The sequence below is a fragment of the Triturus cristatus genome, chromosome 8, assembly GCF_964204655.1.
Source record: "Triturus cristatus chromosome 8, aTriCri1.1, whole genome shotgun sequence".
In the NCBI taxonomy this organism is placed as follows: domain Eukaryota; kingdom Metazoa; phylum Chordata; class Amphibia; order Caudata; family Salamandridae; genus Triturus; species Triturus cristatus.
Genome location: NC_140591.1, coordinates 1,481,545,703 through 1,481,561,635, shown reverse-complemented (window position 1 = coordinate 1,481,561,635; position 15,933 = coordinate 1,481,545,703). Strand labels below are relative to the sequence as shown.

At 46.0% G+C, this 15,933-nt stretch overlaps 1 protein-coding gene across 2 annotated transcripts in view; it reads left to right on the top strand.

Moving 5' to 3' along the window:
- C2CD3 (C2 domain containing 3 centriole elongation regulator) overlaps window positions 1-15,933 on the top strand; it is a 604,078-nt gene that overhangs the window by 60,179 nt on the left and 527,966 nt on the right. For both annotated transcript variants that reach the window (XM_085623335.1, XM_085623334.1), the window contains exons 2-3: window positions 3,238-3,507; window positions 6,487-6,644. In XM_085623335.1, the coding sequence (XP_085479461.1) occupies window positions 3,238-3,507; window positions 6,487-6,644 (428 nt within the window). The remainder of the gene's footprint in view (window positions 1-3,237; window positions 3,508-6,486; window positions 6,645-15,933) is intronic.

Sequence of the window (15,933 nt, the reverse complement as noted above, 5' to 3'; positions counted from 1 at the left end):
GACTGATCACCAGCTACATTACAGTAGCGCTGGAAAAACCCCATTGGGGTAGCCATGCACTCTATAAATCCTCCTATAGGTAAATAGTGAGACAGTCCCATAGGACGTGGCATGGGAAACAACCTTTACAATGTGATTGGAACCGCACATGCCTTGACCATGCAGACTTTACAATGCATTCGTCCTTATCACGCATGCTTTTACCACGCTAACCTTTCCAACTAATATGCCTTTACTACGCATGCCTTTAGAACGAAAATGTAAGTATTTCGCAGGTAGGTGTATTATAATATATGTGTGTGAGGGTATATATGTATATATATATATATATAATATGTATGTGTGTGTATATATATATATATACGTGTGGGTTTTTGGGTGGCAAGGGTATTTTTAAGGTTTAGGCTGGGGGTGGGTTTTTGGGTGGCAAGGGTCATTTTAGGGTTTAGGGTTGGTGTGGGATTTTGTGTGGCAAGGTATTTTTAGGGTGGGTATGGGTTTTTTTAGGGTTTAGGGCGAGTATGGGTTTAAGGGTTGTGGGTAAATAAGGTAATATATTTATATATAGTGTGTGTTTGTGTTCATACAAGACTGTGTTTTTATTTTGAATGGCGGTGGGGCTTGTCACCTTGATAAAGGCTCGTTGGAGCCAAAACGTGTTTGAACGCCTAATAGAAGAACTGAGATATAATGCCATTCTGGAATGCCTGTCTCCTTTGGTCCCTTGTGCAAAACTAGCTATTTTTATAGTGGGGATTCGTGCCCACAACGGGGCACACACACACACCAGGTGGATGTGACGGCGGAACATTTGAAGCAAAAAAATATACATATATAATATAATATGGTTTATACTTACCTGTAAATGTTTTACCACGCATATGCAATTCCCACACATGCCTTTACAACGAAAATGTAAGTATTTTATAGGTAAGTATAAACCCTTTACAAAGGGTTTTCTACTTACCTGTAAAATACTTACATTTTTGTTGTGAAACCATGCGTGGTAAAGGCTTATGGGTGGTAACATTTATTTTGTGGTAAAGACCCATATGTTGTAAGGACTGCATTGTAAAGGAATGTGTGGTAATGGCATGTGTGTTTCTATCATACAACCATGTGGCATAGTTCAGCATCTTCCAGGTGGCAACGAGGACAGTCAAATATATATACGATTCAAGGGAACCTTTTACCACACTGTCTGGGAGTGTCCCATCCTTCAGGTGTTCTGGAAGCGGGTGCTGCGCACAATGTCACAGGTGTGTAGGATATCGCTGGTGCCGGAGCCCCGGCGCTGTTTGCTGAATGTGTGGGAACCCAATGATCTTGATCGTCAGGTGCAGGGCTGGGTGTCGCTGGGGATCATGACGGCCAAACGGAATATAGCCCAGAGGTGGGGAGCGGTGGAGGCGCCGTTGCTGTCTGTGTGGAAGAGGGAGATGGACGCAGCCATGTTTGCTGAGCGGTCAGTGTTTGTCAGGCGGGGATGCCCTCGCAAGTGGGCCAAGGTTTGGGGGGCATGGAACAGGTTCAGGGGAGGAATATGTGATCCGCCGCCTGTGTCTGATGAAGAATTCTCTGATTCCGATGGTTGAGTTGGTCTGTGGGGTGCTGGGGAGCGGGGGAGACGTGGTCCTTATCTCTGCATTAGCGGTGGGATTGATTGTGATATTATGCAGTTGGGTGGGAATTTGTCATAAGATTTCTGAGCACGGTCTGTCTCGATGTCCTCATGTTCTAACTGTTGTGAAAACAATAAAATTTTACACAAAAAAAAATATATACGATTCAATCTAGCTGTGGTGAGATAAACCCTGTGAAGGAATAAAATGTGTATATTTTTTAATCTGGCGTTTTTAGACACTTAAAGGGGATATTCCAGAGCTAAACACCATTCTCCTCCCAGATGTCTCGCAATCATGTGAGGGATGGGAGGCATTCTCGCTCAGGGCTTTGTATAACTGTGTGATCAGGTGAGGACCCAAGCCCATCACGAGTAGTTTCTGCACACAGGTATGCATGGGAAGTTCCCCTCGGGTGATGCATACAGCTTTGCATGTCCGCTGAATCTGCGTGTATAATAAGAATTGCCTCGGCGGAACACCATGCTCTGTAAGGAGTTGATCAAAAGTGAAGAATTGTCCATCCATAAATAGATCCATGGGTGTTCAAAACTCATTGCCACAGGGTAGGCCACATAGAAATATTTCCAGAGCATAGGGGCGTATGGTATGCATGAGTTGAAACACTCGGTTTACACATCTCTTGGCTAATTTACCCACCCGCAGAGAATCATGGCTCAATCTAGTGCGGGATAGGAGGAGTTGCATGATTTCTCCGAGGTGATCCTGTGTCACTGAGGAAGCCGGCCAGCAAGCCAACGGGCAAGTCACTGGAGTCGAGCTGCCAAGTAAAAGTGATGAAAGGATGGGCCTCCAGTTTGTGGAGCGTGACTCTGCGGCAGCCTGTACTCCAAATCAGGTCGCCAAGCATGCATTCTAAATTGTGAAAAAACGTACATGGGGGGGATATTAGCAAAGTAATAGAGTAAGCCTGGAACCATTACCTGTTTGGACAGGGCTTCTTTCCAGTGGTTGTGAGCGGGAGTGTTTTCCAAAAATGAATCTGGGTGTGTAGAGCTGTTCGGGCTCACACCAGGTTTCCTTCATATAGATCAATGTTGTTAGAAAAAATCTGAAGCCTAGATATCGAAATGCATGCTCCTCCCAAGGAACTTGGCCATTCCCAAGGTACAGTGGTTGCAGGGGAATGTTGTTTACAAAAGGGATAGCCGGATGACTTTCCCCAGTTGATGTGTAGCCCTGTCCTAACCCCAAATTCTTAGAGCGCTAATCCCATAGAAAGGTGTCCAGAGTGGGTGTCCCTGAGATATAGTAGGATATAATTAAATGGATGTCATCCATATATAGGAAGGCGCATGGATAATGCCTGCCAAAGGCATACCCCTCATCTTAGCTTCTGACCATCATGATTATTGCTGATATTGTTTTTTCCTCTAAATGCTTTACTTTCCTCGTTTAAAGGTTCATCTTGTGCATTCACAGTAATTGTAAAGATGGGCAAAGATAAGCATCACCCGATTTGCGTTGTAATGGAAGCATGGTTTCTGCGTGTTGGTCTTCAACAATCTCATCTGGTTTATACTCTCTAAGTAATTTTGTCATCTCAAACGAAGGTGTTTTAAAACCACCATGTTGTTTTTTGTTTTTGCTACAGGCATTAGTGACATCTCTCCTTCGACAAGTTTACCTCCTCTAGTAGAGGGTCAATTACGCTGCTTTTTGCGGATAACAGTCAGTAAACTTCTATGGACAATCACCAAACCACCACCTTCTGTCATTATCAGACTTCGATGGTGGGGGGAGACCTCAGACGGGACCCTATTTCGACCACGTGTCACATCACAGACCGAGCAGAAAACAGTGAAAACAACAGCCCGGTTTGCGATCCGCTGTGGACCTAAGCAGTTCAGCTCATACCTCACAGGTACTTTTAGGTTTGCAATTATATTTATTCTGTTTATGATTTATTAAAATAATGTCACCATTTAGTTTCCTTGTATTTCCTACTATGTCTCATTTGAATACAGGATATGCCAGTGTCTGTCCCAAAACGTTTCTCTAAAAAATATGCCCCAATATTTTTACTACAACATCTCATAGGACCTGCCTTAGGTGAAAGGTCTTCTACATTGATATTTCTAGACCGATCTTGAAATTTAACTTATAGTGTTCCTTTATGTATTAGCTGATTAATACAGCAATATAAAAGGTGTGGACATGGAATCAATACACCTCTCCATACAATCCATACTATCACTGTCTTTAGTTATCGTAGAGAACGGACCTACAAATTGCAGGCCAATGATGTTGCCTGGGCAAGTAATTCCCAGGTAATGGGCAACTTCAGGTTTAAACACTCTAAATTGTCTTTGCGTGTGAAATGTTTGGATGACACTGAAGGTTCCTCAGTACTGTCCAAGAGACATCATACCGTAAAAGAAAATTTGGTACAATTCCAATAACAGCCTCTCACAAACGGTGATAAAATTAATAGGTCTTAAGGTGGGTACATAATTGCAGACAGCCATCAATTTATATATATATATATATATATATATCGCCACACTTTTTCAACAAAAGCAATCAATGCCGTGTCTGTGCGCAGAATTCTTTTAATGTCAGCTGAAAATGCTAATACTTCGACGCGCCCTTTGGTTTGGAGGCAGCGGGCGTTCCCAATTGCTTGTGGACTGTATAGATATATATATATATTATCTACTGGCGGTCGCCAGTAGATAGTTATAGTTAGGACCGTGTTTCCATAGGAAATCTCAAAATTCTATTTTGAATAACTTTGGCGCCGGTTGACGAATCCTCGCGAAATTTTCATAACTAATGGGGCGCTCCGCTCAGTTCCTACCCTGAAAGTCTCGGGATGATTCGTCAAGCGGGGGCCGAGAAAAAAGGGGGGTCCCAAAACGCGTTTTCCCCATGCATTTTTCCATAGCACCTTTAGTCGAACGTACAGCCCGAACGGCTGAACAGAATTACTTGAAATTTGGCAGAGAGGTAGTCCTCAGGTCAGGGAAGTGCCTTTTGCATGTGTGGAGTCAATCTGTTCAGTAGTTCCTGAGAAAATTGCAGTTAAAGCACATAAATATCTATAGCCGCGCACCATGCGCGCACGGTGCACGCACCCTAACGTGCGCGAGCGTAATTCTGATTGCTGGTTACATGTCAGTCAACGTTCGAATCGGTCGAAATCAGGAAGTGTCGGCCGCCATTTTGTTTGTTGTGGGTGCGAGAGTGAAAAAGAGAGGTGGCGAACGTGAAAAGGGGGCAGGGTAGAGAGTTCCTGCCCCCCTAGCCTTTGTCAGGGGGTCCCTAAAGGAATCGCGGGGTGCGCGCACGGTGAAAAACCTTAAAAAGAAAAAAAAAAAACATACATAGCTTAGCATTTAAAAAACCGTACAAATTCACTTAAAAAACCATAGGTTTCACACACGTTATAGTTAGGAATCAGCATTTAAAAAAGCTTGCAAATTCACTTAAAAAACCATAGGTTTCACACAGGTTATAGTTAAGTGGACATTTCGTAAAAACCCAATGAAATTCCCCCGTTATAGTTAGTTCAGATAACTATAACTCGCGCGGCCGCCACTCTATCACAAGGATGATGTCATCAGTGATGTCATGAGTGATGCCACTGACCACGTCATGAGTGATGTAATATGTGACGTCATGAGCAGTGGATTGCGGGTGCGCGAGTTATAGTTATCTGAACTAACTATAACGGGGGAATTTCATTGGTTTCTTACGAGTGAAATGTCCACCTAACTATAACCTGTGTGAAACCTATGGTTTTTTAAGTGAAAAAAAAAAAATATATATATATATATATATATATATATATATATATATACATATATATTTATATATATTTATTTATTTAAAACTTTATTTTTTCGTTTTGTCATAAAAAGTGTAACCAACATTACAGCATAAAATATTTCATAGGCGCATTGGGCTCAATTCTCCTTATGTGAAGCCTGCCTGTGATGTCTTGCAGTCTGCAAGTAGAGTAATGAAGAGTTGCACATCATACAGCACACCATTAAATCCATCAATTAATATTTAGAACAACAGCCTTTAAGGACCCATTTATAGGTTAGTCTGAACTGGACTGGATTTACCACACTGCAAATTTCCTGTTACTGTGTGGCACATTTGCCCAGTTCTGTACAATTACGAGTTAAACTCCATGGAATGGGGAATTATCACCGTGGCCGTAAAACCACGCTAAGTTTCCATTCCACTGGGGTTTTCCGCATACATTTACCACCTGCTGGAAGCTAGTGGTAAATGTATGTGTAGATCAGTGCGTGTAGTGGGAGGGTCAGTGAGCAGGGTGTGGGAAGTAAGGGAGGGAAGGAGAGTATTGTATACTTCCTCCTGTTATCAGAAAAACACGTCAGGCAGTCATAGATGTTGCTGCAGCCAAGGTCTCAGGCTTTTATTGCTTTTTGTGTTTTATTCTAATCTAGACTGTTTTACCAGATGAAAAAATCTAGTCCGGTCTTTCCACACCCTTAAAAATCTGACCTTGAATAATCAGACAAAACAAAATTATGACATTAAAGCTTGCATTAATTTCTTTACACCTGATTAGTCATGGTGCCCAAAGAGTTAGCAGGGCTACAGAAGAAATATTATAAATTTAGCAGATTTAGAAAATTATAAATTTAGCAGCCATTAGTTGAAATACTGTAAAAGAGTTTTGTGCAGTGGTGATTTCCTTTATTGCTATACATATTCTTCTTGCCAAATTTCTTAGCCATTTTTATGCACCATTGAGAATTTGATCAAAAGATTGTCTTCTGAGAGATTAGTAGATCAGTTCATATTAGTGCTTGGTAAAATCTTGTCCAATAAAATGTTTAATGTAACTTACTGTCTGCCGTAGATATGGGTGTGCTTGTGCTGGAAGTCATGACCAAAGCTGACCATCTTCCTATTGGCCGAGTTCAAATCAATGGGCTGTCCCAGCTGTCTCCAACACATCACATCAGTGGATTTTTCACAATAGTTTCCCCAACATCTGAAAAACTGGGAGAACTTCAGGTAACAGCAAAATGTTTGTTTTCACTCCTTTTTTTGTAACTTATCCTGGACCACAAGTATAGGTAATCATTTGTTTTCCTTTTTTTCATTTTTAATGTGACACCATAGGAAATTGGAGTTTGAGAGTCACCTTCTCTAATCTCTGTAATGAGAATTTGGTCTCGTCATTGTCCCTGCTCCAACTTGTGTAGAATATGTTCTGTGACGCCTAAGACCTGCCTGCCCTATACACTTTGGTTCTGGACTCCTTCATGCCTAAGGCTTTGACATTTGGAAACTCATCAATGGGGCTATTGAATTATATTGCCCATCACAGCAAAAGCACTAATTGGATCACACTGCCAGCTCTTGCACCTACTTATCATGGCCATCGTGCTCACTTGGCAATTAATAAAAAGACAAAGTAAAATTTCTAGGTCTCCATTTCTGGGCCTTGATTCATTTAGCCCTCTTTACAAATATGAGAGCACCGTTCATAGTAGCTAGACGTTACAAATACATTATAATAATTTTGTGCAAAGTCTCCTCCATGAAAACGTTTGGGAACTATACATTTTTCTATAGAGTAGAATTGGATGGAGGAATAGACCGTTCTCATTTTACTGAAGAACAAAAGTGTGGGGACCCTTAATTTAGAGATCAATTGAGGTAATTGCAATGATGGCCAGCTCAAAGTATAAATATGTGTTATGGTATTATGAGAATATAAACTAAACATACAAATATTTAAGCTACACTACAATAAAATATTCACTAACTGGATGATGTACTGCTTCTCATGGTGTTCTTGCATCACATTGCAAATGGACTAGAGAGTGACGTATGTCTGGTGGTTGGTCCGAAGAGGTCCTTTACAATTGATAGCCAAATGTAGATTGTTAATAAGGGGTTAATAAAACCCTGGAATTATCACCTGCGATTTTGACTCTCCTACGTCGCCTGTCTAAGGTACAGGCCTTTGAACCCTGTGTTACTCCATCCATTCAGGTCTGAGGCCATTCAGTTTATATGTTTCCAAGGTCAATAATTGAGCACCATTTCCATTCGGTTGTTGTAAAGCTATAAAATGTGAATAATCTAAAAAAAAAATTGTTTTTATACTCAATTTTATTAGATTTTGAAGAGAACAAGGAATTCATTGACATTGAATCAGACACATTATACACGCACAATGCAAGCAACAGAAGGGACAAGAATTCATAAAAGCCTTCCGGGAGAGGGCATACCCTCCACTGAGAAAAGGACCGTGTACAAAAACACTGGAAAACCTCAGATCCCCAATAAGTTGAACCATTTGCCCCAGATTTTACCAAACAGTTCAGGACATCCCGGGCTGCAAAAAGAGGCTCCTCCTGAGTGTCACACCAGTCCACTCCCTTCCTCCATCTCCGAACTGAGGGGGGTTTGGCCTGAGACCAGAATGCCGCAATGTCTCGCTTTGCCACCGCCAACGGCGTGCCCAACAAGTGCTTATCAGCCCGGAATCCATCAAGGCCGTCAAACACCCCCAGGAGCAGACGCCGCGGTTCATGGGGCACCTCCCACCCAAGGGCCTGCGTGAGCTCCCGCTCCACCCCGGTCCAGAATGTCGCTAGGGCGGTACATTGCCACACCATGTGGTAGAAGTCAGCTGGAGCCCGTTGGCAGCGCGTGCAGGACGGAGAGGGACGTAAGTGGGCGGTGTATAGGCGCGCAATAATCTAAAATATTAATTAATATGCAGATATACTAGGTAGGACCTTACTGCAGGAAGTAAGGCTTTAAAAACTACCAAATAATATTGTGATTTTGGGGTTAAGATATCTAATGACGACTGTCCCCATAGAATCTCCTTGAATCCAGACGCCACGGTTTGGATCGGACTGCAGCATCCGCAGAGCAGAGTAGGAGGACGTGAGCGGGAGGACACCGAAACTGTCTAAGGCTCCGGTCCCGGCTCCCCCGCTGATTTCCCCGTCGGCGTTTTCAGCGTTGTCCTGCGGATGGACCAGGAACCTAACAGCTGCCCCAACCGAGGGCCGCGGACCGCCACCGTCACCAAGTGCAGCTGCGACCGAGCGCTGTTGTTTGCCACCTCTGCCTGATTACCCTAATCACTCAGATTAGCCGCTTCATCACACCTCATTCTGCCTCTCCACACAGGAGCTGCTGCAACGGGCCCCGAAGCTCCAACTCTGTCTGACTCTGTGATTCAGACTGCACCCGCCCCCACACAGGGGCTGCAGTTTACAGCAGGTGGCGCACAGAGGTGTACAGAGGACGGCACACGGAGGAAGACGCCGCAGGAAGCCACAACCCAAGAGCTCAGCACCACTCTTGCCCTGCAGGGAACTTTTGGGAGCACCGCAGAGAATCGCGGAGCACAGTCACTGAGGAGAGCGCGGGAGAAGACGCTGACCGCAGCTGCACTGCTGAAGCACCCGGTTGTCCCCCGGCTGATGCTCACACCGCGGGGGGCGTGGTTCCTGGCTCCCGACGTCATCTCGATCCTGCTCAACATGTCGGGAGCGGAGTAGGAGTGACGTGAAGTGTGGTGTGCGGTGAGCAGACAGCAGGGAGCCAAGTGCCGTCCCGCCGAGCCCCAACGAATTCCATCGAGCCGTCTCGTAGAGCCACCTTGAGCCGCTTGACAACGTGTGGCGGTGAGTCCTACGGGAGTGCTGTGAGAGCAGTGGTAGCGGGAGCGGGAGTGAGGCCTGTACCAGGACCACGACCAAAACCAAGTTCAAAGGAGTGTTACAGCAGGGGGGGGGGGGGGGGGTGTAGTGGCACAGTGACACCGGGAAACTGGGAGCCGAACAGCGGCAGCATTAAGGCGTGTTAAGGTGCAGTTAGACGCGGTCAGAAGCGACAGGAGCCAAGGAGCCTTAAGAGCCACAGAAAGCAGGACCAACCAAGCGCAAGCATAAGCCACACATCATATTGTACATCGCGACCCGTCTTGCCTCATGTACCCAAACTGTTGGCCCGCTTCTAGCTTCTGGCACGGGCGTTAACAAAGCTGGGACAAAGCCAAGACTAAGACAGGGCCAGCTGGGACTAACTTGCACCACAACAGGCAGTTGCTGACCGATCGGCGACAGTTAAAAAAAAAAAAAAAAAAAAGAGTTAAATTAACTTGAAAAACCAAAAGTCAAAAAGCTAAACCCAGTCACTCATCCACGGAGGATGGGATTGAGTCAGGCGGACACCGAATCAGCCTAAAAAGAAAACAAAAGACGAAGAAAATCCCTAGCGCCGTTCAAGGTAACGCAGAACAAAACTACAAATCACAACTCGATGCAGACAAATAAAGGAACACCAACAACCGCACAGAGCCCACTAATCTCTACAATTGCAACCATGTACAAGATCTAGGAAGGGAGAGGGACAACAGGAATAAACAAGGCCTTCTTCTTCCTGAAAAACCCAGGGGCCACACTCTTCTCGCCTCCACGAGCCCTGCCAGGTCTGCCTGCTCCTCTAACCCCTCAGAAGGCAGACCACAACAAAGGAACAGATATTGCTCCAACTGCTTTAACTGCTCAGTCATCCTTGGGTCTAACAGCCCCTTCTGTGGACCAAACGACCCCAAGTGGTCAAAAACAATATCAGGACGACAGAAAAGTAAAAAACTGCCATACAAGGAAACTGAAGAGAACAACCAGTTGAGAGAAACTACCCCGGCACGGGCTGGCACAGGGGAAACACTTGCATCAGCAATGGAGCTGGAGACATTAGCAGAGGGCCGAGGCAAACTGAAGGCAACAGCCACGACTCTTCTCGTCACAGACAGCAATTGGAGGAAGGAAGTAGAGAAGCAAGGAGAAAGGTCAACAACATCAGAACCACACGCAACCCCTAAATCTGCACTAACTACCACCACAAAATTCACATTCCCCCCACACCCTAATAAAGTCACCAGCAACAAAACCGGCCTCCAAACAGGCATGGAGAACCAAAGCCCAGATACACAAGGCATACAGGACAAGTATAGCTGAATTGAACGACTCCGAAAACTCATGGTTGAAATTCCTAAGCTCTACATCAAGCCCAACAGTTAATAAGGAGACTTCACAAGATTCAAGCAAAGCCAAATCCAAAACAGTAGCGGCCAACAAACCCCCCAAGCTTAACGAAGGTGAAAATACTGGATAAAATTGGAACAGTAACGACATCAACCCTAAACTCCAGCAATAGCCTACTATACCAAGAGCAGAATCAGAGCGCTGGTCATTCACCATACCAAGAGATTTCACACAGTGCCGCCATAACCCACCCGAAGCGTCTCACGTCTGTAATAGAAACACTCCAGTCATCCGCAAATGCACTTAACTGGCAATCGGACAAACTGGATGTTCAAGTAGACCTAATGAACACCATAGCCCTCTATATAGCAGGGATAGACACTAAACTGGAAAAACTGAACAAACTGATAACAACAGCACAATCAAAATACACACTAGAACAAAGTCCCTGTACCTGCCGCCCAATTATAGACAAACCGCGCCTCCTTCCTAACCTCTTAGAACAAATTCTAGCCCTCAGTCAATCAAGCCTGCCATGTTCCAAGCACAAAGAAGCTGACAACAACAAACAACCAACCTTCCTCAAACAGACGGACAAAGAAAAACAAAAAGCGACAAACATGGAAAAGGCAAGCCCCATGTCAAACTTGCCTGTATCACCTAAACCAATTAAACTAGCAAGACGACAAAAATGTGAAAGGAAAGCAAGGAACAAACTACCGGCAGGGAACTCGGAGCATGGGCCGAAAATGTTCCCTATATTCACCACATCCAGAAAAAAAGATTACACATTAAACACTACAAGGTCGTCTGAGGACCTAATGGACTCATCAACAGAGGCACCAAAAAAGCAGTCCCTACCTACATCGGGAAGGGACAAACAAATCTCCAAGGAAAAACGAGACCACATTGTGAACAGTACAGTAGAGTCCATAAAAGACAGAAAGGAAAAAGCAGCAAAGTCCAAGAAGAGCACAGGCCCTGCCACACAGAAAAAACTAACACCAAGCCCACAGAGCAGTGCTCGCACAGAGGGTGATGTGAAATTAAGTGCATGCAAAGGCAATACAGGTAACCATAAAAAAAAGTGAATACACGGACTGCCTACACACTACTGAGAAAAGGCAAAAAAAAAAAAGAAGGGCAAAATAAAAAACTCCCGCTGCATGGGCGTAAACCCTGTGCCAAACAGGAGAAGCAGATGGAAGGGACAATAAGTACTTCACCCAAAAAAGAGATATTAAACTTTCAACAGAGCAAGACACAAAGTAAGGCAATAGGGAACAAGGACCGGTGCCAGTCCGAACGCACAGATAACAACCTAGAGGAAATTTCTAATACTACAAAAGCCCCGCAAGGCAATGACATAAAGAAATCCCCAGGCAGGACTATTAAGACCTCCATTTCAGCTATAAAGACTGTCCTACATCACGGAGGCCGAAGTGTGAATACAAACAACAAGGGAGAAGTTGCCCACGGGGAAGGTGCACAGGCGAGACACATGAGGGAATCCACACCGTAAAGTAACATCAACGGTGCAATTGGGAAAGAGAACAACCAGGCCAGTAGACCACCGCTAATAATTACACTACCAAATGCCGAAGCAAGCACCAAACCTAATAGCGGAAAGTGTACAATACAAACACCCATCGTGACGGGACCAGGCCATGAAGCCAGCTCCTGCTGCAGGACAGACCATGAAGCCAGCGCCTGCAGCAGGACAAGGAAGGAAGGTCAACACCTCCAACAACTGCTACTGACACCAGAATATGAAACCCAGGGGTTGCACGACACACTAAATAGGGGCAACATACTCAAACTGTTTGGAAACTTCCAAGGGCTACAACACCTAAATTCAGCCCACCTACTCTCAGTGGAATTTTGTAAGCTAGAACACAACAAGACCTTGGAACAAACTCTCATGCAAGCGGAAGAGAGATGACCTTACTCAGAATGTGAGGGAACTAGAACAAATGCACCAATGCACAGGGGCTCCTCAAACCTGGTGCCAACTGACGGTAATCCGGGCTCAGCTGGCAGCCATTGACCGTGACAGGGCAGAATATGTCGCACTGCGCTTGCGTCCCTCATTTTACGTTGGAGGGGACAAATGCGGGCGCCTGCTTGCACACAAATTATGTGAGGTACAGCTCCAGGGGGTCCAAGAGATCCGGGATCAAAAAGGGAGATTGGATTAAAGACGACGCAGCCTTTGCTGAGACGTTCCGCAATTTCTACGCCCACCTTTATGATGAGCAGCAGTTGGCAGAGGAGGACATTAATGCTTACCTGACGCAGGCGCGTCTTCCCACACTGACCCCAGACCAGGCGGAGCACCTAGAAAGGAACATACGAATTGAAGAAGTAATAGCGGCCATTTCAAGACTTAAGACCGCTAAATCCCCTGGCCCAGACGGCTACACAGCGGCCTTTTACAAATAATTCTGTCCCACCCTAGCACCCCTACTGACTAGACTTTATAACTCCTTTGCGGCCCCAGGAGCGTTCCCCAAATCCATGCTTGCGGCCGCAATTGTGGTCATTCCTAAGCTAGGGAAAGATAAGACTTGCTGCGGGGCCTGCAGGCCTATCTCCCTCTTGAACATTGATTTGAAACTCTACACTGGGATCCTAGCGGCTCAACTGACTCCCTATATGCCCGGTTTGATAGACCTCGACCAGGCGGGTTTTATCCCTCAAAGACAGACCAGTGACAACACAAAGAGAGTCCTACATCTCATAGAGAAGGCGTCGCGAATCCCCGGGGACTATATGCTCCTCACCATCGACGCGGAAAAGGCCTTCGATCAGGTCCACTGGCCCTATTTAGAACAGGCCCTGACCCGCATTGGCCCAGGGAAGAGAATGAAGACGCAAATCTTCAACTGCTATTACTCCCCTACGGCCTCAGTGGGAGTTAACGGACACACCTCAGCTCCGTTCCCTATGATTAGAGGCACACGACAGGGATGTCCTCTGTCACCCCTGCTCTTTGCATTATACATTATACATACAAGCACAGAGAGTCAGGGAGCACCCACAAATCACGGGCATTCAGTTTGAGGGCGACGTGCACACCATAAGCCTATATGCGGATGACGTCCTTGTCACCCTAGCGGTCCCAGAGGTAGCTCTAGGAACCTTTCTGACGGAGCTGGACTCCTTCGCGAAGGCTTCCGGGTTCAAGGTAAACATTGCAAAATCCACCGCCCTCGATCTCTCGTTGTCACCACCTACGCAAGTACTCCTCGAAAGTCAGCATCCCATACAGTGGTCCGATGAGACGGTCCCATACTTGGGAATTCATCTAGCTCCCACTCTACAGGCCACTGCGTCTGCTAACTATACTAAACTACACACTCCAATCCGCTCTGATCTGCAGCGATGGAAACATTACCCCATTTCCTGGCTAGGGAGGATAGCGGCTGTTAAAATCCTATACCTCTTCCAGACACTCCCCTTACGGCCCCCCACTGGTTGGCTGAGTCGAGTGCAGTCGGAGCTCTCCCTCTTCATTTGGCAGGGTCACAAGCCAAGAATGAAGAGGATTGTCAGCACCCTCCCGCCTAGCGAAGGCGGCCTTGGGATCCCCGATATCACGCTCTATTACAAAGCTGCGCAGTTACGGCATTTGGTTGAATGGAGCTGCTCTGAATTAGAGAAGCACTGGCTATTCCAGGACCGAGCGGTGGCGGGCACTTTCCTTAGGAAGATCCCCTTCCTTAAGAAGTCGCATAGACCCCCCCCCAATCTCCATGCTTCACACATTACACGCACCATAATAACAACATGGGACCAGACCATTAGGAGACACTGGCTGACGACTTAGCCCTCCCCCTCACACCACTCTTAGATAACCCTGACTTTAGCCCAGGGATAGGCGAGATTTCCTTCATACATTGGAAAACCACGGAATGTCGAGTTTTGGGTCACTTATTTGATGTAGAGGGCGTTATCCACTTCCCTCAGCTTAGATCCGACTACAGCCTTCCGGAATCCGAAAGGATGCACTACCTGCAACTACGACACTGGGCACTACACCCTGACGACAACAGGCCACAGGCGCAAAGGCATCTTACCCCTTACGAACAATGGCTCATCACTCGGTCATCAGATAAGAAATTGATTTCAGATGTCATTAAAATGCTACTCACTCGATACAAGCACGTATACAACGCAGGCCGCAAGCGCTGGGAGAGGGACCTTGGTCGCAAACTCAGCAGTAAAGAGTGGGAAGGGGTATACCACCAGGCATGACACACAGCCACACAGCAAGTAACATGGGCCTCACAGAAACCCTAACCAAATTAGCTACCTACTGGTACTATACTCCGGAGCGTATGCACAGTGCGGCCTGTTGGAGAGGGTGTGGGAAAACGGGAACGCTAGTTCATCTCCTGTGGGAATGTGAGCATCTACAACAGTACTGCTCTCAAATTTTGGATGAAATTGACAAACATCTAGACACGGAACTCCCCGGATTTCCGGCCTACGTCTTCTTGGGAGTCCTGAACCCCCTTACATATCCCCTCAAGTCTAGAAGAGGGCGACAGATAGCGATAGCACTAGGTACTGCCACTCAAAATATATTACTCCACTGGAAGACTCCTCGGATTCCATCCCACGTGGGTTGGCTTCAGCGATTGTGGCACGTACTAGGGATGGAGAAGATCACACTCACGCTGGCAGGGAAAGGCTCAACTTTTGGTGAGCTCTGGTAGCCATTCTTAGCTCTCCTGGTCCAAGAATTCCGGGAACTAACGTGCCCCAGATAGCTCCGCCTCCTACGACTTACCTCACCAGACGCTATTACTCAGCAGGATCCGCTGCAGCAGTGACCCTTTACACTTAGACACGATTCCAAACACGCAGTGGACGGGGGGAGGGAGGGGGTGACATTGGGAGGGGGAGCAGGATTGTCATTGTTAATTTTTCTGTTTGAATCTTTTCCGTTAATGACTGTGCTAAATGTTCACTTCTGGGTTCTGCGTAACCCATTTATTGAAATCTTTCGCATATTATATAGCTGCACTGGCTGCTGATTCCATAAAAAGATTTAAACCATAAAAGGATAAATAACACCTCAAGACAGAAAGACCATTATGTCTCCCAGGGACTTACCACCGATGCTGTGGCACAGCACATCCCCCCTGCAGGAAAAATGCTACAGCTTCACACCAGTTGCAACACCACAGGCATTTAGACCCCGGTCAGGTGCTTTATGAAGTGCCAATTACCCAGAATGTGACACGGCTACAGCAAGGTCTGATGTAAATTCCCTA